Here is a 25,434-nt window from a genome sequence, read left to right as displayed (position 1 = left end):
AAAGATCATATGCATTTCTGCAAGTCATGTTGTCTTACAATATTTCATGCTTATATAAGTTATATTTATCAAAATCGTATCATGTCTAATAAGTCAATGATACACAAACATGTTTTATCATGCTCCTGACAAGATGGCAGATCAGTGACCAAGAAGGCAAGCATTAGTCTTTGTATATGTAATGTACATTGGCATTGAGGTCTGGTGTCTCACTTCTTGATGATAAAAACATTAATGTTCATGTCGATGGATCTTATTGAGATACATATTTTTATCCCAGATTATTATTACATATAATACTTGATTAATTTGATTCAAATAATTTTGGATGTATATTCCTAATAATCAAAATAAAATCCAAGAATTAAAATCATGAAAAAGTAAATAAAAATAATTTTAATAATTAAAAATAATATTTTTCAAGAGAGTCATGAGCTGAACTCTAATTCATGCCACTGAGAATTTTGGACAAATATATGCATATTAAAGTTGAAGATTTGGGAAAATGTCTAATACCAAAATATATTATCTGACCTAAGAGGTAAACGATTAAAACGTGCGCAGGACCATGTAGCGCATTGTATAGCGAAGCATCAATCAGTCAATGCGTCAATGGCGCAAGGAGAAATTAAAGGTCGTTAAAAACGTTAGGCTATTTTGACATGTGCTTCCACGATTTGACCAACCAATGACAATTCTGATGATGAATTAATCGCACGACTTTCAAAGTAATCGTATGGCTACGATCCATACGCTTGTCCATCTTTGACGGGTCTACGACCTCGTGCGATTAATGAAGACAAGTTCAATATAAATCTCTAGAAATTTTAATATTATTTAATTTTTAAATAAATTAACTTATTATGAAATAAATGGATAAATAGTGGCTTAGCATAGGCAAATTTCTCCTCCTGGCGGCTCGGTACAAGAAGAGCCACAATTGCATATGAAAGAGGCCCCACCATTTCAGGTATTGTCACCGCCAAGTGAACTTCGCTGCTCACCGAGAAGCGACTTTCTCAAGGTCAGTTTCTTATTATTTTCGTTGAAATGCCTGAAGGTGGAGCGGTGACCAGATGCAGATGCCGCGGGCCCCAGCTCTCACGCGGTCTCCCAGCTTCTGTACTCGCACTATACTCCCACTAATTTATAAACCCTTTTTCCCCCTTTTTCTCTTCGTAGCATCCATCGATAGATCATTAATTGCTGCTGATTTTCTTCACATCTCTTTGGATTGATCTCATCTTCTTCTTCTCTTCTATTGCTCGATCTGCAGCTTCAATCACATGGCAGAGACTGAGAATCATAGCCCGTCTCTGTCTAAGCCATACCAAATGGGTCGCTTCCTCCTCTCACATCGGTGAGCTTTCTTCTCTCAGTTCCTCATTTGGATCTACTTTAGGGTTACGCGGTAAAATGATTTTGTTCATTTTTTGGAGAATTTAAAGGAATTCAGTTTTTTAGTTCTTCCGTCTGCGCTAATGGCGGATCTTACTTTCTATTGTATTTGATCTCTATATTTATTCTAAAACCGTTTGAGTTGATGTAAGTTATGGTTTACAGGATTGATATACGAGGCTGATAAGTTTTGGGCTTCATTTTCAAATTTATATGGATAATTTATACTATTATTAGACTATATTTAGGAATAATTTCATGCATCCTTTGATATTTATTTGAATTTTTTATGGTACAAGTATATATTTGGCTATATATATCTAAAAATAAAAAATAAAATAAAATAATTTCAATAATAAAAAATATATTGGTAATTGAATTGCCAGGAACTTTGCTATGATTTTGTGCATATTTTAACATAATATTCCCCAATAAACTCAAGAGTGTAAAAAGTTTTATGTTTGAAAACAGTAATTATCGTTAAAAATGTTCTTATAAGTAGGGAGAACTGTACTCACGGGGTATCTAAAGAGGGTGTTTTTCTCCGGCAACCGAGTGATGTCGAGGCGACGAAGTCAAAGATGATTTCAGGGAGGAGATGTGCGCGCGGATGGCGAGTAGGTGGAGTTGGCGCGTGCGATTTGATGGGATGCGTGTGCGGATGGTGGTCTTGTGAGTACTCGTGCAAAGCAGGGGTGCGTTTGAGATTGCGGGTAGCAAAGCCAATGACGCCAAGCTTGTCAATAGGAATGCAGGGAAAGTTTGTGCGCTCGTAGGAGGTTTGTGAATGTAAGATGTTTAGCTAGAAATGATTAATATAAAATGTGGCTCTGATATCATGTTTAAAAGAGAGAGAATGGGAGAAATGCTGAAAATTTAAAGGGGATCTGGTGTTTAATTTAATTAAGAAAAAGAGAATAATTAAAATTTTATTTAAAAAAGAGCAAAAAGGGTAATTTTTTATGTTTTCATGAAAATGTCATTGATTTTTTATGTTTTCATAAAAACTCTATGATTTTTGCTTTCTCATTATTCTGTTTTTGGGATAATTTGCTTCAACACATATGTTTGGGCCTAGTTTTACAGAATTACATTTTATAAATGATTTAAAATTATGTAAAAATTACATTTGGAACCAATTTTATAAATGATTTAAAATTACGTGAACAAAAATGTTTGGGCTTAGTTTGTTTCAATAAAGATGTTTTGAATGGTTGAATTCATTTTTAATATTAAGTTTGATATGTCAACAAAATATCCACTCGATGCATTGTTGAGTTGGAAACTTTCAAAATCAAAATTTGAATCATTTGAACTTTAATTTCAGCAAACTTATAGTCGAATTGAACGTCTTAATGTATAAATCAAACAACACAAAAAGTAATATCATCCGAGTCCAAAGGTGCCCAACGACATGTATTTCTTTCTCCATTGTGGCCTTGAAATTCTTGAATGCTTAATGGACTTCTAAATCATGTTTAAAGAAATAAACCACTATTTTCTCTAAAAATCATCTATGAAAAGAAGGAAGTAATCGTTTTTACCAATTGAGCTAGGCTTGATCGGTTCAACCATGCATGTATGTATGAGCTCTTGTGTCTTTTGAGCACTTTAACTTGACTCTTTTAAAAGCTCTATTGAATTGCTTTTTGAGTAAACATCTTCACAAAGTTAATTAGGGTGGTTGCTGCAGGGTATATGCAACATGTCTTGAGATATTTTGTAATATCATTTTCAATCCTCAAAGAAGATTATCTGGCTTTTCTAACTTAGTAATTTAATTCCCTTTTCATATCTTGTAAAAAGCCTATAATCTTTCATATGTGTAGCTTATCTCTAAAATTTGGTCCAAACTCAAAATATTATTTTTCAAATTAAGCTTATAATAGAAATTTGAAATGACTTGATGACTTCCATATCCTTCACAAAGTTTGTTAGGGCGGTTTATGTACATAAACCTCTCATCATCCTCTTAGGTAAGAACTCTGTTAGGTTTTAGTTCAGTTTTAGGTTAGTTTTTCATTAGGATCATGTTGTACTTTCTTTAGGTTCTTCTTTGTGTAGCCTTGTATAGCCATTGATTAGAGTTGTTCATTGGTACAACTATAAATAAGTGTATAAGGCTGTAATACTCGAGAAGCCAAGCAATAATATTGCAATTCATTAGGATCATGAAGGTGTTTTTGTGATCAAGAAGAGGAGGCGATTGAGCGGATTGCGAAATCAAGAGTGTACGCAGGCGGGCATGCTGGATGTCCTGAGTGGGGTGGAGCTCGTGTTGGTTTTTCGATTGACTGTGGGATATATCATGTAGTTTGTGAGGTGCCACGATCAATAGTGCGACATATCGGAGCAGCAAAAGGGAGGTTCAAAAGCTCAAAATTGGACACAAGCATGTGGGCTCTTTGGCAGTGGAATATATGGGTCGGATACAAGCACAAGAAGTACCATCATGTAGGCCTGGGATCGCGAACATGAGCCGGGATATTAGTATCTCGAGTTGGTGATGCACGTGCAAGCGGGCTGTAAATGAAGGTCGCGCGTGCAAGTGGACAGAGGGCACGAGATTTGAGTCTCGTGTATTCAAGCTGGTTGCGCGAGATGCACATGTAGTGTTGTATGCACGGTGCTGAAGAATCAGAGTGAGAGATTGGGTCTGGTTCAACAGGCATCAGTTGGAGGTCTTCGAAGGAAGTCAGAGCCAAGAATCGCGCATGAGCGTGCGGATCTCATGTACGCGGCACACTTGGCGTGGAGGTTGGGCGTGCGAGGGGGACGACCAAGGCGCACATGAACACGGTCTCTGAGAAGGGGGGGAGGGGACTCACGCTAGGCATTCTGTGGGCGCATGAGGATTCACACAGATTGTAGGAGCAGAGCCCATGGGTGTGTTATGCGGGTGGTTGGGCTGTTTGTGGGCTTCTAATACACGATCAGGCTTAATCGCTAATTGGTCGCGAAATCGAAAGCGGAGTCGGATGGTGCATTCCGTGCAGACTGGATCTTGTGCACAGAAGCTAGTTGGCTGCCTGATTGCATAGGGCAGAGACAAAAGCGGGTGGATGATTCTCGGTGGATTCAAGAATCATTAGTTTCTCACGCGGGAAGTAGCGTGTGCGGTTTTGTGCAAGAAGCGGGCACCAGGCTCGGGATCAGGATCAGGCGGATGACTCGTGTGAAGTCAAGGGTCAGAGCACACACAGATGCCCAGGGAAGATGGGCAAGCCGAAGGGTACTCGGAGTTGGTGCACAAGTGTGACATACGAGAGGTGCGTGGGCAAAAAACTGCATAAGGCATGGGGATGCAGATCATGGGAGGAACAACGACGGACATAGGCGCATGTGGTTTGGAACGCGTGAACGCACAATAGAGGTCGGGCATGAGCGGAATTGGGCCGGCTCGACAGGTTTGCTCTTGGAGTTAGTGCAGGGAGCCGATCGGATCAGAGCAGATGCTGGTTCGAGTAAGTAAGTAGAGGAGAAGCAGACCGTCACTTAAAGACTTTTATTGATGGAAGCAGGTGGAGCAATGGCTCTCGGTCAAGGCAGGGAAGCATGTAGATTTGCCACAAGGTGGAGATGCAGCTACTAAGGAGGTGACGGGTGGAAAGGAGAGCTAGGTATTGTCGCTGCAGCGTTGCAGCAGGTAGAGGCAACAGGTAGGGAAGGATTTTCTTTGATTGTAAAATCTTGACCAAGGTGGAGATTATTAAGTTTTGGTCCAATTTTAGGTTAGTTGTTCCTTAGGATCATGTTGTATTTTCTTTAGGTTCTTCTTTGTGTACTCTTGTATAACCATGGATTAGAGTTGTTCATTGGTTTGTCTATAAATAAGTGTATAAGGTTGTAATACTCGAGAAGCCAAGCAGTAATATTGCAGTTTATTTTTGGCTCTCCCCCTCTCCTCTTCCCTCCCTCCCTCTCTCCCTCTACATTCAAGAAGCACAACTCCTCAAGAATCCCAACAAACTCTTGTTCTCTAAAGTTGAGATGCTCAAAATAAAGATGTCAAAGCCAAGATGCATCTTTGTAACATGTTTTGATATTTGCTACATTGTTTTTAATATGCAAAGAAAAAATTCTATTTTTTTGACAATTTCACTTTGGTAATGACATTTCTTTGCGATATCTTATAAAAAGACTATAATATTTCATGTGAATATCATAGCCTTTGCCTAGGAGTTTACTCAAAATCGCAATTTTGCTTTTCATATTGGGTACATAATAGACATTTGAAATGAATTGATGTCTTCCATCATTTGCTGGAATAAAGATGTTACCTTTTTATTTTCCTCTTTCTTTTTTTCCATGTAATTGACTCTAATCAATTTTGAACTTTGGTGTTTTACATTATCTAGCATAGTGCGCCTGCTGATTTATAATATCGTTTAACTTGAGATTTATTGCATCTAGAATTTGGATGTCCTTTACCATAACCTCTTGTAGAGATTTCTCTTTTCATGTGACTGTTGTCATTGGAATACTTGGAGGGCTTGTTTGATCGCCAACCTTACCCACGACCTATTGCGCGTTGGGGTTTATTATTGTTCAAAATGCCATCTTTTTGCATATCTTTGAAATCTATCATGAAAGAGTTGTTCACAATACATCATTTCTTCAGACTAGATGAGCTTCACTCTTACTTGCATGAATTCGGATAATTGGTTATTTGAAATGTAAGCTTATGAAGAAGTTTATTTAGTGAAGTCGATAACATTTGTTAAATATATGCGCTTCTGCGTTGTATTTCCTTCTGAATATTCATGGCTTTGTTTATGGGTACAGGGTAGTTCTGGCACCTATGACGAGGTGTCGGGCTCTAAATGGAGTTCCACAGCCTGCTAACATTGAATACTATACCCAAAGAGCCACTGACGGTGGTTTGTTGATTACTGAGGGGACCTTGGTTTCACCCAAAGCTGCAGGGTAATTTTTGCTGTCTTGTTCTATTTGATCAGAGTTTAAACTTAGTTATAAGTGCGATTTGATCTATTGAATAATATAGATAGCGGCGGACCCAAAAAATATATTTAGGAGGGCCTAAATTAATTTTTTGAATTGCATTATTTATCATGTATGGTTGTATGACTTGAAAAGAATAATAAAACTTTAGCAGTGAATTAGTTTATTTTCTTACTTTACAAATTAAATTTGCCTTCGAATCCGCCTACGTCCAAGAACAACACAGCATTTCTTGTAAACAACGACAGCAATCAGACGGTCGATTGGTACATTGACTTAGGCGCATCCTCGCACATGACCAATACAATCGACAATCTGGACAATTACAACGCCTACAAAGGGAATAATATGGTAACCATCGGGGACGGAAGGTCCGTCCCAATTGCCCACACGGGAACGGGACTACTTCCTACCGCGGCTAGTAAGATCCTTCTCTCACGGCTTCTTCACATTCCATCACTGTCTTATAATCTACTATCTATATCAAATCTTGTCAAAGATAATCCTATATTTATAACATTTGATGAAAACGGTTTTGTTTTTAAGGATCGGACGACCAATCAAGTCATCCTCAAAGGTCCATGTAGCAATGGAATGTACAAGATCGGAACCCCGCGACCACAGCAATCTTCCAAAGCGTTAATGGCGTCCAACACATCTTCTTTGGACTGGCATCGTCGCCTAGGACATCCTCATCACCGTGTTCTTCAGCAAATCTCAAAGAATAATCCCTGTTTACATATTAAGTCTTTTAAGTCTGTTTGTACTTCCTGCTTATCATGTAAAGGTCATAAACTCTCGTTTGATCGTTCAACTAATAGAACTAATGCTCCACTGGAACTCATTCATTCCGATATGTGGGGTCCTTCACCGGCTCCCTCACATCAAGGATTCAAATACTATGTAATCTTTGTTGACGATTTCTCACGTTTTATATGGCTGTTTCCTTTAATACATAAGTCTGAGGTCACTAACATTTTCATTCAGTTCGTCCACTTCATCGAACGTCAAACAAATTACAAGGTAAAAACTATAAGAACTGACGGAGGTGGTGAATTTGTAAATCAACATTTCCAAACATTTACAAAGAACATAGGGATCAAGCATCAAACCTCGTGTCCCTATACTCCAGAACAAAACGGCACGACAGAGCATAAGCATCGTCATATCATCACAATGACGAGAACGCTACTACAAACGGCCAGCTTACCAATGAATTATTGGCTGGATGCGGCGTGCACGGCTACCTACCTCATTAATCGGCTTCCCTCAATTACTACAGCAAACATGTCACCCTTACAAAGAATGTTCCAAATAAAAACCTCATACGAACACCTTCGAACATTCGAATGTGAATGTTACCCGCTATCTCCTCCCTCTCATTGTACAAAACTCACGCCAACGTCACAACCGTGCATATTTCTTGGGTATTCTGAAACATCAAAAGGCTACAAATGCTTGAATATGATAACGAATAGCATTTTTATATCTAGACATGTTAAATTCAACGAAAATGTCTTTCCGTGCAAGAACATGTCTATTTCAGACTCGGTGCTTAAACCCAATCCACCTACTCATCTGCTCGTTCCCGCCTCCACACTACATACTACGCACTCCAGATCACCGGAGCACAATCAGACGCAAGTATCCAGAGATACAGTATCACAGGTTACTATCCCACCAATTCCAACTGCTCCTCTCGTCAATCACATCCCTCAAACCAGGTCTACTACATCCGCTCCGACTGTCACTCATCAAATGACGACCATAGCAAAAACTGGAAGTCTTAAACCAGTTCAAAGGTTGAATCTATTGCATAAAGATCTACCTCATACTGACCCTACAACCTATAGTGAGGCCAGCAAGAAGTTTGAATGGCGTAAGGCAATGGCAGAGGAGTTTTTCGCATTACAAAAACAGGACACCTGGACGCTCGTACCACCACCAATCAACGGATCCATTCTGGGATCCAAATGGACCTATAGAACTAAGTATAATTCAGACGGATCAGTGGCTCGATTCAAAGCACGACTCGTCGCACAAGGGAATCAACAAGAGTATGGCCTTGATTATCAAGACACGTTCAGTCCGGTTGCCAAGCTACCAACAATCAGAATCCTATTCACGGTGGCTCTGTTTCACAAATGGCACATACGACAACTTGACGTGGCAAATGCATTCTTACACGGCGACATCAACGACACAGTATATATGAGACAACCTAAAGGATTTGAGGATTCGTCTAATCCCAACCATGTTTGCTGTCTTAAAAAGGCAATTTATGGATTGCGCCAAGCACCTCGTCAATGGTACACCACTTTCACAAATTACTTCATTCAAATTGGCTTTATCCACAGCCAGGCAGACCCATCACTGTTGATCTTACATTGGAATCATATACAACTCTACTTACTCGTGTACGTGGATGATATCTTTCTAACCGGTAATGACACTGAAGCGATGAGCGATCTGGTGGAAAAATTGAAATCGAAGTTCACAATGAATGATCTTGGCACGGCAAATCAATTTCTTGGCATCAAGATCGAATCCACTCCTGATAAGTATTTCTTGTCTCAAAATTTATACGCAAATTCTATCATACAGTTAGCCGAGCTACAGAATTGTAACTCGGTAGCTAATCCTTCTATTACAAAACTACCTGTAACAGGCTCCGACGACCCTCCTCTCTTCGACGCTTTAACATACCGGAAAATAATTGGATCACTTCAATATCTGACATTGACGTGCCCGGACATAGCTTACGCCGTAAATACACTCTCACAACATATGCATAATCCATCTGCCATTCACACGGTCATGTTAAAGAAGCTGATCAGGTATATCAAAGGATCAACTCACTATGGCCTTCACATCTCCAGAAACAATCTACTGCTCCGAACGTTTTCGGACGTAGATTGGGCCTCGGATCCGGTGACTCGTAAATCTACATCAGGTTTCTGCACATTTCTGGGAGAAACTTTAGTCTCCTGGACTGTAAAGAAACAGACTATAGTTTCCCGATCCTCTACCGAAGCAGAATACCGAGCTTTGGCATCAGCTACCGCGGACACTATCTGGATTAAGCTCCTCCTGGCTGACTTCGGCATCCTTCACAACCAACCCATAGAAATATTCTGTGATAACATGTCTACCATAGCTTTGGCAAATAATCCCGTATTCCATGCACGAACAAAGCATATCGAAATCGACCAACGCTTCGTTCGTGATCACATTCAAAACGGGAGTATTCGGTTATTACCAATCAGCACGATCGATCAGATTGCTGATATCCTAACCAAACCTCTAGCTACTTCTCGATTTAAAATTCTTCGTTCCAAACTGACTATCGGACCCAATAATCAGTTTGAGGGGGAATGTTAAGCTACAGGATTACAACCAAAGCCATGCTTTGAATAAAGACATTATTAAGACCTATTAAAACATTACACGTGTACCTCTAGTAGCTCAATATCTCTTTATATATTCATGTTCAATCTGTAACAGAGATAAGGAAGAATATACAATTTACATTTTACTATTTCCCTGTTCCTCTTCTTCCTCTTCTTCGGTTCTTGGATTTCTTCATGGTATCAAGAGCCGGTCGGTTCTGACGACCTCGCCATGGCAAACCAAGCTTCCGCCACCTCGATGACCGGCCTTCTACCCGAGATGCATCGTCGACTCAGCTCATCTCTCCTTCTCTAAAATTTGTAATTTCGAATCTCAAATTACTCGTTCCGCATTCGCTTACATCGGATAATTTTCCAATATGGAGTACACAAATTGCAAAATTGTTCAAGGCCAACGGATTCGCCGCATTTCTTGATCCAAAATCGACGCAAGAGAACGCCGATCCTAATCAAGGTGCTCAAACATGGCAAGTCACGGACCAGAACCTTGCAACTGCGATGTGCTCCACTATCTCGCCGGAAGTCCTGCCCTATGTGATTCATCTTGAATCCACACACGAAATCTGGCTGACTCTCCAAACGCGATTCCAGTCATCTAACCGATCAAAGGTCATTCAGCTCAAAAATGAGCTACACAACGTATCTATGCATACAATGTCCATGACTCAGTATCTTACTGAAATCAAGAAGATCGTGGATAAAATCTCAGCGGCAGGCTCGTCGGTCGATCCCGAAGATGTCATGATCTACATCTTGAACGAGTTACCTCCGGAATACCAGTCGTTTACAACTACCATCCGCACAATGCAAAATTCTCTCTCTCTTGACAATCTTTATTCACTTCTAATAAGTGAAGAAATCCATCTTAAGTCGGCGGCACTCAAGTTTCCGAAAGTACCGGACAATCAATCCGCACTCTTTACATTCAGGGGACGTGGTAGACGCGGTCGATCGGCGCCAGATAACTCACAGACAAACAAACCTGCGCAGAACTCCGGCATTACATGCCAAATCTGCAAAAAGAAAGGGCACAGTGTCGACGCGTGCTGGCATCGGCTTAACGTCAACTACGCTCCGAATCCGCCTACGTCCAAGAACAACACAGCATTTCTTGTAAACAACGACAGCAATCAGACGGTCGATTGGTACATTGACTTAGGCGCATCCTCGCACATGACCAATACAATCGACAATCTGGACAATTACAACGCCTACAAAGGGAATAATATGGTAACCATCGGGGACGGAAGGTCCGTCCCAATTGCCCACACGGGAACGGGACTACTTCCTACCGCGGCTAGTAAGATCCTTCTCTCACGGCTTCTTCACATTCCATCACTGTCTTATAATCTACTATCTATATCAAATCTTGTCAAAGATAATCCTATATTTATAACATTTGATGAAAACGGTTTTGTTTTTAAGGATCGGACGACCAATCAAGTCATCCTCAAAGGTCCATGTAGCAATGGAATGTACAAGATCGGAACCCCGCGACCACAGCAATCTTCCAAAGCGTTAATGGCGTCCAACACATCTTCTTTGGACTGGCATCGTCGCCTAGGACATCCTCATCACCGTGTTCTTCAGCAAATCTCAAAGAATAATCCCTGTTTACATATTAAGTCTTTTAAGTCTGTTTGTACTTCCTGCTTATCATGTAAAGGTCATAAACTCTCGTTTGATCGTTCAACTAATAGAACTAATGCTCCACTGGAACTCATTCATTCCGATATGTGGGGTCCTTCACCGGCTCCCTCACATCAAGGATTCAAATACTATGTAATCTTTGTTGACGATTTCTCACGTTTTATATGGCTGTTTCCTTTAATACATAAGTCTGAGGTCACTAACATTTTCATTCAGTTCGTCCACTTCATCGAACGTCAAACAAATTACAAGGTAAAAACTATAAGAACTGACGGAGGTGGTGAATTTGTAAATCAACATTTCCAAACATTTACAAAGAACATAGGGATCAAGCATCAAACCTCGTGTCCCTATACTCCAGAACAAAACGGCACGACAGAGCATAAGCATCGTCATATCATCACAATGACGAGAACGCTACTACAAACGGCCAGCTTACCAATGAATTATTGGCTGGATGCGGCGTGCACGGCTACCTACCTCATTAATCGGCTTCCCTCAATTACTACAGCAAACATGTCACCCTTACAAAGAATGTTCCAAATAAAAACCTCATACGAACACCTTCGAACATTCGAATGTGAATGTTACCCGCTATCTCCTCCCTCTCATTGTACAAAACTCACGCCAACGTCACAACCGTGCATATTTCTTGGGTATTCTGAAACATCAAAAGGCTACAAATGCTTGAATATGATAACGAATAGCATTTTTATATCTAGACATGTTAAATTCAACGAAAATGTCTTTCCGTGCAAGAACATGTCTATTTCAGACTCGGTGCTTAAACCCGCTCTTTGTTTTGTAGCCTTGGTAGGCTTTCTTTTGTAGCCGGTGCGGCTATTGTATATGACCTCTTGGACGCTTTTTGTCTGTGCTCTGTTGTACTATATGTGAATTATAGTATCCGCTGCTGTTTCTTTCTGTAATGTAATTATCTCTGGCTTTGGATATATGTATGTGTGTATTGATACGAATAATGGATGAGAAAAAGAAAATGAATGATCGATCAGATGAATCCTTTCACTACACGGATCTTGGGTCGTTATAGTTCCACCAACCGCCAGCAGCGATTCGATCGATACCGATGGCCACCGGATATTTCCAGCGATTCAGATCTGATCCCGGCCTCACCTTCGCATCCTGCAATGCCAAACCCAGCTCCGCTCCACGCCGTCTTCCAGCCCCACACTTCGACCAGCGTTCATTCTCCTACTGTATTTGAAGAATCCGACTCTGTCGGGATGGAGCTCCAGCTGCAGATTTGCCGTTTTCCTGCATTGCCTGCGGACGGCAACAAGGCAGTGCGGGCTCTGAACTCTGCCGCGGATGGAAATTCTTCTCAGCTCCAGGTATCAGATTCTGTGAAGTATCTCAATTTGAGCCATAATCAATTGACTGGATCACTGATTGATGGAGGCGAGCTATCTATTTTTGGGAGTTTGAGAGTGTTGGATTTGAGCTACAATCGGTTGTCAGGGCCATTGCCTGGATTTGATTATGTGTATTACCTTGAGATTCTTAGACTTGGAAACAATAAGTTTACTGGGTTTCTACCAAATGGGAAGATTAAACTAAATGCCAACGTTATTTGGCGTGTTTTCCCTGCAGGTGTGAATGCGCCCTGTCTAAAGTTCGCAAACAAAACTGTTTACCTGCAATGCTCCCCAACTGCTCGATATAATGACCACAAAGGGTTCGATCCTACATTGGTGCGGCATTATATGGTTTATAATATGGATGATGATCCGACATTCGAAGTGACCAGCCGGAGAACTCACACTTGGCTTCTGCATGAGATGGCGAGCAACGGATGTTTTCCAAATGTTTTTACTTGCAACATCTTGCTTCAGAGTCTCTGGAAAGAGGGAAGAACATGGGAGGCAGAAATGCTGCTGCAAAAGATGAATGAGAAAGGTTATGGTTTGAATATTGCGAGCTGCAATATAGTTATTGATGGCTTATGCCGATGTGGGAAGTTGGATAAGGCAATGGAGATCGTTAGTGGCATGTGGCTTCATGGAAGTGCAGCGCTTGGTAAACTTGGGAAGATCTCCTCAGCTTTTAAAGTTCTTAGGGACATGGAGAAGAAAGGCTGTCAACCAAGCGCAAGAACCTACAACTTGTTGATTTGGGGCTTGGGAAGGAAAAATCAAATCAGTGAAATGCACGATTTAATTGGTGCAAGGCAGGCCGCTTGGATGAAGCTAATAAGAAGCTGCTTGAGTTGTTGGGAAAGAATATCACTCCTGATGCCATAATTTATGATACATTTATCCATGGGTTTTGTAAACTTGGGAAGATCTCCTCTGCTTTTAAAGTTCTTAGGGACATGGAGAAGAAAGGCTGTCAACCAAGCGCAAGAACCTACAACTTGCTGATTTGGGGCTTGGGAAGGAAAAATCAAATCAGTGAAATGCACGATTTAATTGATGAAATGTGTGATAAAGGCGTTTCTCTGGATGCTATGACGTATAATAACCTGATTCAGGCCTTTTGTGAAGGTGGAATGATTAGTAAAGCTGCCTCGATTTTGAATGAGATGATGAAGGGTGGAATCCTGCCCAAGTTAGCTTCTTTCAGCCTGTTGATTAAAGCCTTTTGCAAGGTCGGTGAGTTTGATGCTGCTCAAGGTGCATTCCTAATCGGTCTTGCCATTTGCGGTGAGAAGGAGGTTCTCTATAGCTTGTTTTGCCACGAGTTGTGTAGATATGGTAAGGTGTTGGAGGCTAAGGAGTTATTTCAAATTTCCTTTGAAAAGGGCTTTGTTGTTGAGAACTTCTCATACAAATATCTTATTGAGGAACTCTGCAAGGAGAGCAGAGTGGATGATGCTCAATTTTGTAAGCCTCTTCATGTGGTAATTTTAAAGCCCGCATTCAAAGTCTTCGATCCGGGAATCTGCCTTCTGCAACTTCTTTGTCAATAATGCGTCTCGACGGAGTCGAGCCTTTTTTTTCGCTAGGGGAGAATGATGCGGTGCATCTTATGCTTATGGTGTTCCCTAGGACATCTTATCTAAGTTTGTTAGAATGAGGTTCTAGAATTCTCTTTTTGCTATTATAAATAGGAGGTTTTGTAATAGGAAAGGTATTGAATGAAATATTATACCATTTGAAGCCTTAGAGCTTTTGTTTCTTCTTCTTCCCTGGATTGGGATCCCAAAATCCTTCTTGCAGGTCGAGTCTTCCGACGATCCACTACATCAGTAAAGTTAAGCAAAACAAGTCAAAATGGTTTTGTTTTTCCAACTTTATCAAAGGTATGTTTGGGCATTACACAGTAACATGAAAAAAATGTATGAGTAACCAGCCAAACTGAAACTCTTACAAGTTTTTAAAATACACAATCATGCCATTGCCATAACAGGCGTTTTTTTTATGTTATTCAACTTCTTATTTTGCAAGTAAGGATTTTAATAGCTTTTCACTTGCAGGTTTCCACACTGCCCTGGAATTTACACTCAAGTGCAAATAGATGCGTGGAAGAAGGTTGTTGATGCTGTGCATGCTAAAGGAAGCATCATTTTCTGCCAATTGTGGCACGTAGGAAGGGCTTCTCACCAAGGTTAACTCAATTTCTGCTCTCATTTATAGGACATCGTGGAATAACAAAAATTATTTTTGCATCACTTTGACTTGAGAATATGTCTCATGATGTTCATAACTAGGCTTCATTTGGGACGGTTTTTTTATTGCTTCTTGAATCAATTTTCTAGTACAAAAATTTTAATTTTTGTATTAAAAAGCTACTTCAAAAAGCAGGAAAAAAAACCCGTCCCAAACGAGCCTTAGTTTTTTATGCACTTCTTTCAAATTGAGTATTCAACTAAATATTTGTTTTTTTTTTCTTACAAGTTTCAAAGTTTAGAGAGGAATAGTTTTCTGAAAGATGTCACGATGATTTATAAGAGCTAGAGTATTCAGTCTCTTGTTGAACTCATCAATTTTTAAACTAAAAAAAGCTTCAGACCTTGTGTTTTGGTCAGGCTGTGATAGCACATGATGACATTTATGCTTTTATGCCTATTCCCTGCCCTGCTACTGTGATAAACACTTCAAAAATAATCGCCACTGGATAAATTTTCTCCTTTTTTATTTTCTATTTGTTTTGTATAGACATATCAATAAAACTATTTTGCTTTCTAATCTGTGATTTGGTGCTGCAGTTTACCAACCTCGTGATGATTCCGCTCCAATATCCTCTACGGATAAGCCGATCTCTGGGAGGTGGAGGATATTGATGCCTGATGGAAAATATGGTACCTACCCAAGGCCTCGCCGTCTTTCTGCTTCAGAGATACCCAAAATTGTGGAGCAGTACAGGCAAGCGGCTGTCAACGCAATCAAAGCAGGTAGAGCTAAAGTTTCCGCTATTTGCTTATGGGTGAACATTGTGAATATATTTTTTTTAAATTCGAAAAATTGGTTATTAATTTAAAAATTTTAAGTGTAGAATTTTGTTATCAATAATTAAGAAATAATAATTTAAAAACACATTATTTTTTAGAAAGTAAAATATTTTTTACATAATTAATTTATTTAAGATACAACATTAATATAGAAATTAAGATAAAATTCTCATACATATTTAAATGATATCGAGTAATATAATATCTCAACAAAATAAAAAACAAAAATAAATAAATATTTATTAGGTTCGATTTTAGGCAAAAAAGCGGCGGAAGTTCGTTTATATGACGCCAAATCCCAAGATTATCACTTCAATAGAAAAATTCTAAAAAAAAAAATTGAATATTATTCTTATATAACATTCTCTGTATTTGATGGTAAAAATTTGTCTTTGTAGGCCTTTGATATTGTTTGACAGTCTTCTGGTGTAATATCTTACCTTTGTCGCTCAACCTGCAGGTTTCGACGGCGTGGAAATCCACGGGGCCCATGGATACATCATAGACCAGTTTCTCAAAGATGGCATCAATGATCGGTCCGACGCCTACGGCGGTCCGCTCCCGAACCGCATCCGCTTCCTCGCCGAATTGGTCCATTCAGTGACCTCTGCCATTGGGCCCAGCCGAGTCGGCGTCCGAGTATCCCCGGCCATTGACCACCTTGAGGCCCATGACTCCGATCCCCTCTCCCTCGGTCTTGCTGTTGCCGGGAAGCTCAATGCAATACAGTCCACCGCCGGTGAGAAGCTCGCCTACCTCCATGTCACCCAGCCGCGATACACGGCGTACGGTCAAGCAGAGGCTGCGCGGTATGGTAACCCAGAAGAGGAGAGCCGTCTGATGCGGGCTTGGCGAGATGCGTACGATGGGACGTTCATTGCCAGCGGTGGCTTCACCCGGGAGCTCGGTGAGGAGGCGGTGGCCGGAGGCGCAGCAGACCTAGTGTCTTATGGCCGGCTTTTTATCTCCAACCCGGATCTGCCAGAGCGGTTTAGGCTTAATGCCGGTCTGAACCGGTACGTCAGATCGACTTTCTACACGCAGGATCCAGTGGTCGGGTTTACAGACTATCCCTTCTTGACAGAGCAACGAGCCCAATCTCGGCTGTGAAGAAATTGGCCCAATTAGCTGCGTGCTTCTGCAATTTATCTAGACGTAATGTTAATCTTATTAATATAAATATTAGAAAATATTTGAATTAATATATTTGGAATGTAATAGAATAAATTTTAAAATTATTGTATTTATTTTGATGAGTGTAATATATAAATAATTAATCAAAATTTGTATTGTAGTTGCCAATGATTTTGAGATATCTTTGGACTTATTATTCAATTCTTTTAACATCTTTACTTTAAAGGAATTGGCATTCAGACAATTGACGTTTATCTGCACCATCTCTATTCAACAAGCTTGAATGGTATCAAAAGGATATTTTCAACCGAACGTCATTTACGCGTTTGCAGCTGCTTCTATTTTTTGTAAAAATATTTTTTTGGTGCAGTAAAATGGAGGTTAGAAATGGAGATAGAAAAAGAATATATATAAAATAATTTTTTTAGTTTTAGAAATATAATTCGATTGGAGACGAATTATTATATGATATGATCGTAATTGTATTTTGAAGTGAAAAATAGGTTGCTAGATTGGAAATGTTCTTAGTTCTTCCCCAATCAAATATGAAATATCAATCGCAAAACAATAAGCCAGATTTTGTATGTTTTGTTTGTCTATTCTTTCTTCTTGAAAGCACAATTTATGCTATTTCAATTGCTACTGAAGAATGAGTGCTTGTGGCCTGGTAGTTATTGAGTCGATTGGATATCATTAATTCAGGCAGAAGAAATAATGGTTGAGTCGATTAAACAATAGAGACTTTCTCCCTGCTGTGATGATGGGGTGGAAAATGAGGCTTAAATTCATGTAAGAAAATCTTGCGGGATAGGGTCACAGGTGGCACCCTATTGTGGTCGCCAACAATACGAGGGAGATGAAACTTTAAATTAGAATAACTGAATAACTTTCTTACTAATTTTTAAAGTAAATTTTTTAGCAAAGTTAATACCAAAATAATTCTCTAAAAATTGAAACTTTATTTTTATTTATGTGAACAGTTGTTACAATATTAATCGCCCCCTCTGTAAGTGTGAAATCATATGTTGCACTAATGTGGATACGGTGACATGGATAAGACACGATACAGATACGGACACGTCAATTATTAAAAATGTAGGATACGGTGCAGACACAATATTATAATTTATAAATCATACATAAAAATTAATAAAGCAATCAAAGCATAATATTTGAAATTACAAAAAAAAAAAAAAGAAGTTTCAATAAAAAAAACATAAACATAAATTGTCTAGCCCATGAAGTTTTAACTAATTAATAGAATGAATGATATGATTAGCTTCTTTAGTGGTTTGTCTTTGAATTTCTATATATCTTCAATAAATATCATAGCTTCTAATTCAGACTCATCAAGTGAATGATTAACAATTTTTAATATACCCATATCATCAAGAGATTCAAATCCATCTTAGAAATTAGAGAATCTAGCTCGCAAGTAAATACGAAGTGTCTTTTTTTTTTTCGGAATATTTTTTTTTTGTTTTTCAATGGACACGCATATCCGATATGCGTGTCCTTTTGAAATTAAATGGTATTTTAATTGGATACACGTATCATTGTCGTATCGGAGGTGTATCCTTGTATCGGTGTATCGGATAAAAAGCACGCCTTCCTAAATAGATTTATCCGTGCAACATAGGTGAAATCCTTCAAATGAATGATAGGCTGTGAGGAGGGACCAAATTAAAATGAGCGGCCATTGCTCCCAACGAGTGGTTGAGCCTTTTTGGTTTATCATCTTCTCTTTTCCTCAGATTCTGCTCACCTCTTTCTTGCATGGAAAAACGGCGAAAAGGCGTCAAGCTGCTTGCGGATGCCGTCACCTCCCGATCAGACGGAAGACCTGTCAGTCACTGTGGCCTGCTTGAGCTGAAAGCAATGGCTACTCTCCATTATTTGTCCTCATTCTTAAGGAGACTAGGTTGCACAAGCGAGAGAGAAACACTTTTACATTTAATATATCATATATGTATTATCAGTGTTGTGTGTGGGTACATTCACCACGGACCGTAGAGAGATAAAAAGTTTAATGACATAATTTTGCATGAAAATCTGACACAATCATGAATAAGAGCAAGGGCAGCATGAATATTAAGAAACATTCACTACTCAAAAAAAGGGCTAACACTATAATAATAGGTTTTCCTGATGGTTTTTAAAACCTCTATTATTCTTGCAACAGTTTGAAAACTGCGACTTGATTATAATGCCTTACAACGACATATTTCACAATAGTTTTAAGACAATTAGGATAGGTGGTATATAGGGAGTGCAAGCTGTAACGGTGGTCATAACCACCACATTTTACAAAATTGATTCGATTATGATCGCCATCATAGCCTGAAAATGAAATTTGGTTGCAGAATTGCGGCAGTTTAATTTTAGCCGCCGCAAATCTATAATATTGTGACGGTTAAAACCGTCACAAGTGTTCTTTTTTTATTAAGATAAACTTTTGTAAGTTGCAAACTTTAAAATAATATTAGGGAACCTGATTTTATTTAATCAATGGAAATGTCAGTAAACTCAGCAAATCCACACATATCTTTAACATCTTGTTTGTTATATATTTACATTATAGGCCTACTTTTATTGATGAGAATGATCAACAATCGCCTATTTAGTTATTGTTATTCACTACTTGCATAATGCAAAATAAAAATATTTCATTAAAATGATAAATTACAACATTATTGTGCTTTAGAGACCATCATCGTCCATCGCAATTCTTCTTTTTATTTCAAGACTAAGTGACTAAAGTAACCCAATCATGCGTCATCAATAATTAATCACATACATTATTAGCCTTCTACTTCGTTATAATAAAGTACAAATAAGATATAGTTAACTATCATGTTAATTGGGCTAGATCTAAAGCAAGCTCCAACAAAGTCAACTTTTTGAAGGCATTAATGAAGAGCAAATTAATAAGTATGACGACCTTGGGAGCAACAGAGCTTATTAACTTGAAGTGCCCACTTAAGCAAGATGCTCATGTCATCCAAGGCCAAATTTGAATCTGATTTCATTCAAGAATTAAGAGTACAACAACAACAACAATAACATCAAGCCTTTCTCCCACTACGTGGGGTCGACTATATGAATCCTTTTTCACTATTGTGTCTTATTAAAAGTCAAATTCTTATTTAAATATAATAAACAAAGATCATTTCTAAAATTTTCTAACCAAGTCTTTTTAAATCTACTTCTACCTTTCTTAACATAAGTCAAATCTAATATCTTAACTTTCCTGACAGGGTCATCGGAAGGCCCCTGTTTAATGTGGTAAAACCATCTAAGGCGACTCTCTCTAATCTTATCTTCCATTGGAGCAACTCTAATCTCTTTTCACGTATATGCGCATTTTGTATCCTATCTCTAAGGGTAAAACCACTCATCCACCTAAGCATCCTCATCTCTGTAACACTTAACTTAGTAATGATCTTGTTGCAACTCGAGCTTATGAGTTTATGATTTTGATGATAACAAATATTATGGCTCACATCCTATTGTCTACTTGTATTTGCAATATATATTTTTATTTGTGTGTGTACTAACTTTTGAGGAATACCATGCACCATCCAATAAAGATTCAAGGCTAGCTCAAGATTAGATAGAATATGTTATGTTGTAACAATTTTTGTAATACTCTTTGGTGTATTTTTTTATTTCTTTAGTCAAGCCCTTTATGATTGTATGCTTGCTTGGTGGCCATCCACACACATACTTAGTGGGAGTGAGATTGAGTCAAAACAAGAAGTTCAAGTTTTAAACTAATCATACTGGACGATTTTGATCGTCTAGGATGATTCGTTATGATATTGAAAAATAGTCGTCAATGATCGTTTACGCAAGGATTTAAGATTAAAATTTTGTTATAATCGTCCTGGACGATCAATACAAATCATGACTAAATTAATCATGTGAATAAAAGATTAATTATGATTAAACTATTCTTAAATCGTGCTGTATGACGTTTGCCGACATACCTGATTTTTCTAAATCGTCCAAGACAAAATACCATAATTTTTCTTCTAATCATCCAGGACGATCCACAATATCATCCTGGATGATCTGTATAAATTTGAACTAATCATCCAGGATTATCCTGATATCAGCCGGGACTATCAAGTCAAATTCTGCATATCGTACGAGACGATTCTTCGATCGTCATGGACTTTATTTGGCACATGAATTAAGTTTTTAGGATTTTCTGAAGCCCTCTTTTAAGCACATCATACGGGACGATTCTGCGATCGTCTTGGATGATATTTGATGTCGAAATTGAATTTTTAGGGTTTTACAAAGCCCTCTTTTTAAGCACATCATATGGGATGATTCTGTGATCGTCCTTGATGATATTTGCCGCCAAGATTATTTTTTATGATTTTTCAAAGCCATCTATTTATGCTTTGTTAAGGCACTTGATAAGTATATATCTTTGGCAGTCATTGAAGTTTCGTTCTTCTGGACAAAACTTGAAGAGAGAATTTGAAAGAGAGAGAGGAAATGTTGGAGTTTGAGAGAGGGAGAAGATCCTTTGAGCGGGTTTCAAGGGAGTGTGGAGGGGGTTTCACACGGTTACTCCGGTAAGCTTGCACCTTTAGTACCATCAGATTCAAGGTTCATCTTGAGAGAAGTTTTGGGAAGAAGAAGATCTCTTTGGTGTCAAAGGACCCGACTACTCTGCTTCACCGGGAAAGGTGGAAGTGATTTTGTAAGGGCTTCTCCGCCTAGCTGTGGGGTTAAATGAGAGTCACTAAAGATTTAGTGCAATACTCGGAGGGTTCCTCCGAGGAGTGGACATAGGTCAAGTTGGACCGAACCACTATATATCGGATGGGTTCTTTTCTTTATTATTTTCATACTTTATTTTTATTACCTTTAACTGCTTGTGTGAAATATCTGATTAATCTTTTTATTATTGATTTATTTTGTTTCCGCTACAAGTGATAAAAAAAAGATTTTTCTTTTAGTTAAAGAAAATTTAAGACTGATTTTTTTTTCTTTTCTCTTGTTAAAAGTACTAGATTATGATGAACTAAGGTTTTGTTTGGGATGACTTTCTTATTGTTATTTAAAGTAGTTTTAAACTAAAAAGTTGTTTTTAGAAAGCAGTAAAAAATCATCCCAAATGAAGCATAAGTTAAACTATTAAATTAAGCTTATGACAAGGAACTACCGGCTCTTAGTTGTTTTTATTTCCTTTTTGATTGTAGCTCTTCGGAGCAGTAGCGAGCTGGTGGGTCCTTTTAAGGACGTTGTAACCGAATTTTAATATTAACACGTAGGCCCCTCTGTGGGTTTATCCTAAAAAAAAAATTAAACTATTAATGATTTATTGCATATTTATGAATTTGATACAATTTATGAATTTTTTTATTTTATTTTGTCACCATCCAACTTGAGGCTTATGCATCATCCTCATCTTAATAAAGGAAAATGTCTTTTATTTCTTATTTCATCATTTTAAACCTTGATGGATATAAAGAAGGTAGGTAATATGGTGGAACATTTAAAATCACATTTCTACATCTACAATATATCTAAGTGTACATGATGATAGCAATTAAGGCAAAGACGAGTATAACTTGCAAGAGGAGTACACCATAAAAATTCTCATGTGCAAACAATCGCTTTCTAATTAAGTTTCATTAGAGGACAAATGAATTTTTATTGAGTGCATCGCAAGTCCTCATTAAGACCAATAGAAGTAACAAGAAATATATTGGAGAAAGCTAAAAGTACATAGCCAAGTATGTCAAGCATTGAACTTTAACATTTAAGTGCCTTATGATATCATAATCGAGCAATCTTGGGAATGTTGAATCCGTCTAATCGAGCCGCTTAATTCAACTATAAGCATGTCAATATTTGAGATCATTTGGTTATTCAATTAATATCTTGAAGTTTTCATTTGTGCTTCACTTGATTTGGGCTCATTTAAGTTCAACTTAGATAATTTTCTATATCGTTTGGTTTTTCTCGTCAAGATTCTCAGCTCGACTATAAATTTGATAATATCAGAGTTTTAATGATATTTTTTTATTTAATTATGAAAATATTCAATCTAAATATGCCTAAAGATTCATGTCTGATCTAAATGATTTTTTTTTATGGTGTATAAATTATTTACCAATAGACTTTCCTAAATATTAGTGGGGATTATTACTCTATAAACTTAAAAAGCACACCGCCATCGCCAAAATATTACACTACCTCCATTCAAACAGACTTACAAAGCAGTGGGAGCTTCCTCTTCTTATTTTAATTGAACTATTAAACATTCAAAAAAAAATCTGTCACAAATTAACAAAAGCAAAAAATTTCGATCCCCAACAAAATCCCTCGTGACTCTCTCTCCCTCTCTCGATCGAGAGAGTATATATATATATCTCCACCTCGATGAATTAGCACCTCGCCCCACACATATATCTTTATCTCTAACAACAAAAATTAACAAGCAATGCTTCCAATTCCTTTCCTTCTCCTCCTCCTCTCCTCCATCCTCTCCCCCTCCTCCGCCGCCGACTTCTGCGTCGCCGATCTCTCCCTCCCCACTAGTCCAGCCGGATTCTCCTGCAAGAAAGAATCCACGGTCACCATCTCTGATTTCGTCTTCTCCGGACTCGGCGTTGCCGGAAATACCAACAACAAATTCAAAGCTGCCGTAACCCCCGCCTTCTCCCCGCAATTACCGGGCCTCAACGGCCTCGGCATCTCCGCCGCTCGCCTCGACATTGCAATTGGTGGCGTAGTACCTCTCCACCTTCACCCCGCCGCCTCCGAGGTCCTCGTAGTTATACAGGGCTCCATCATAGCTGGCTTCATCTCTTCCTCCAATTCAGTTTATTATAAGACGCTGCATAAAGGAGATGCGATAGTTTTTCCCCAAGGCCTGCTACACTTCCAGGTAATTAATTAAACTGTAAATTAACGGCTGAATATGAACAACTTTGAACTTTATTGGACTCTTCTGTTCGTTAATTATTGAATAGAATACCTATCAATGAGCTCAACGGCTCAATTTTTTATTATGAAAATTTTTTGTAGTTTTTAATAGCAAAATTATATTGAATTTTTATATTTTTATATTTCTTATATAACTTACTAGCATTCAAATGAAATAAAAACATATGTATGAAAAGTTGTATATATATGATTTTCACTTTAAATAGGTAAAATTTAAAAATTAGAATGTTTTATATACAAATATGAAAATTTAAATATTACTATATAAATATATAAGACAATTTTCTGTCATTGTATATTCCAACAAATTTTAATCAAGATGGGGGTATTAAATTTGCTTTGAAATGGGCTTAATCTCGAGAAATAATCAAAATTTATACTACAAATTTTAATATAACTCAAATAATTTTAAATCTATCCTAACAAAACATTTAATCAAAATATCAAAACCTAATTTTTTATTTAAATTTATTAAAATTTTATTTGGCCAAATATATTTCCTCGTCCACAGAATATTTAACGATCGAATCAATTAAAAGAAACTCTTAATCGAGCTAAAAGGATAAACTTGGAGCATTTGCCATGACTACTTGCAGGTGCAGAGTGGCGGCTTGCCGGCGGTCGCATTTGGTTCTTTCAGTAGCCCGAACCCGGGATTGCAGATTGTGAGCCTTGCGTTGTTTGCGAACTCTTTGCCGTCGCCGCTAGTGGAGAAGGTGACCTTCCTCGATGATGCGGAGGTTAAGAAGCTCAAGAAGGTCTTCGGGGGAACCGACTAAGAACAAAAATATCGCTCACAGTTGCTGTTCGATCTGAGTTAATAATTTGTCTTCTAGTTGGTTTGTTGTTTTCAAGTGTTTGTTATGTGAGGAATTTTAACGTGCTTGGATGGAGCTCGAATGCTGAGCTAATTGATATTGAGCTCAGCTCATGTAATAATTGCTCTATGTTTTGAGTTAAATAAGTATCTTAGGTATTCATTTCTAGTTTATCTTATTTTTTTGTTACTATTTTATTTCAATTTATTATATCCTTTTAAAGGGGTTATTAATAATTTTAAAATTTAATAAAAATAAGTTAAAAATCAATATGTACAATTTAACCAATTTTGCTATGCTATCACCTCGAAATAATACTTTCAATTTTTCTACATAGAGAGAAAACATTCCTAATCATAATATAATCTTATAAAAAATGCTACAATTTTCTCTCTCTCTCTTTTAAATCCGGAAAAATAGAATTTTAAGGGTTGAAATTAACTAAAGAACGCTTTTTATTTATTTAAATTTTATTTTTGAGGGTGGGCTCAACTGAGAGTAATACCGCCCATAATTGTGAGGATCTATTTTGCTAAAGAAATTTGGTTGTTAAAGTAAAAATATGATGTAGTAGAGATTTGATTTTAATATCCTGAGGATAATTTCTGTGATTTGTGTAGAATATTAAACACTCACTCCTTATGAGGAACATTACGGGTGGTCTTAGTGGAAAATCATG

The 25,434-nt window shown here is 38.0% G+C and overlaps 3 protein-coding genes across 3 annotated transcripts; all 3 read left to right on the top strand.

Moving 5' to 3' along the window:
- Positions 1-1,166: 1,166 nt before the first annotated feature.
- LOC110094192 (12-oxophytodienoate reductase 7) lies at positions 1,167-17,050 on the top strand. Its single transcript, XM_020819363.2, has 5 exons — positions 1,167-1,360; positions 6,184-6,324; positions 14,857-14,987; positions 15,589-15,774; positions 16,292-17,050. Exons 1-5 carry the CDS (start codon positions 1,287-1,289, stop codon positions 16,939-16,941), a joined length of 1,182 nt encoding a protein of 393 aa, XP_020675022.1. The 5' UTR covers positions 1,167-1,286; the 3' UTR covers positions 16,942-17,050.
- On the top strand, positions 12,793-14,522 carry LOC114578686 (pentatricopeptide repeat-containing protein At2g17140-like). Its single transcript, XM_028692080.1, has 3 exons — positions 12,793-12,924; positions 13,032-13,471; positions 13,723-14,522. Exons 1-3 carry the CDS (start codon positions 12,921-12,923, stop codon positions 14,347-14,349), a joined length of 1,071 nt encoding a protein of 356 aa, XP_028547913.1. The 5' UTR covers positions 12,793-12,920; the 3' UTR covers positions 14,350-14,522.
- A 6,375-nt stretch (positions 17,051-23,425) lies between the features above and the next one.
- Positions 23,426-24,716, top strand: LOC110094207 (auxin-binding protein ABP19a-like). Its single transcript, XM_020819384.2, has 2 exons — positions 23,426-23,878; positions 24,534-24,716. The coding sequence occupies exons 1-2, from the start codon at positions 23,432-23,434 to the stop codon at positions 24,714-24,716; spliced, it is 630 nt and encodes a 209-aa protein (XP_020675043.1). The 5' UTR covers positions 23,426-23,431.
- The last annotated feature ends 718 nt before the right edge of the window (positions 24,717-25,434 follow it).

The sequence above is a fragment of the Dendrobium catenatum genome, unplaced genomic scaffold (assembly GCF_001605985.2).
Source record: "Dendrobium catenatum unplaced genomic scaffold, ASM160598v2 original_scaffold_117459, whole genome shotgun sequence".
NCBI classification, from domain to species: domain Eukaryota; kingdom Viridiplantae; phylum Streptophyta; class Magnoliopsida; order Asparagales; family Orchidaceae; genus Dendrobium; species Dendrobium catenatum.
Note: the sequence above shows the minus strand (reverse complement) of the source record. Positions and strands in the feature narration are given on the sequence as shown.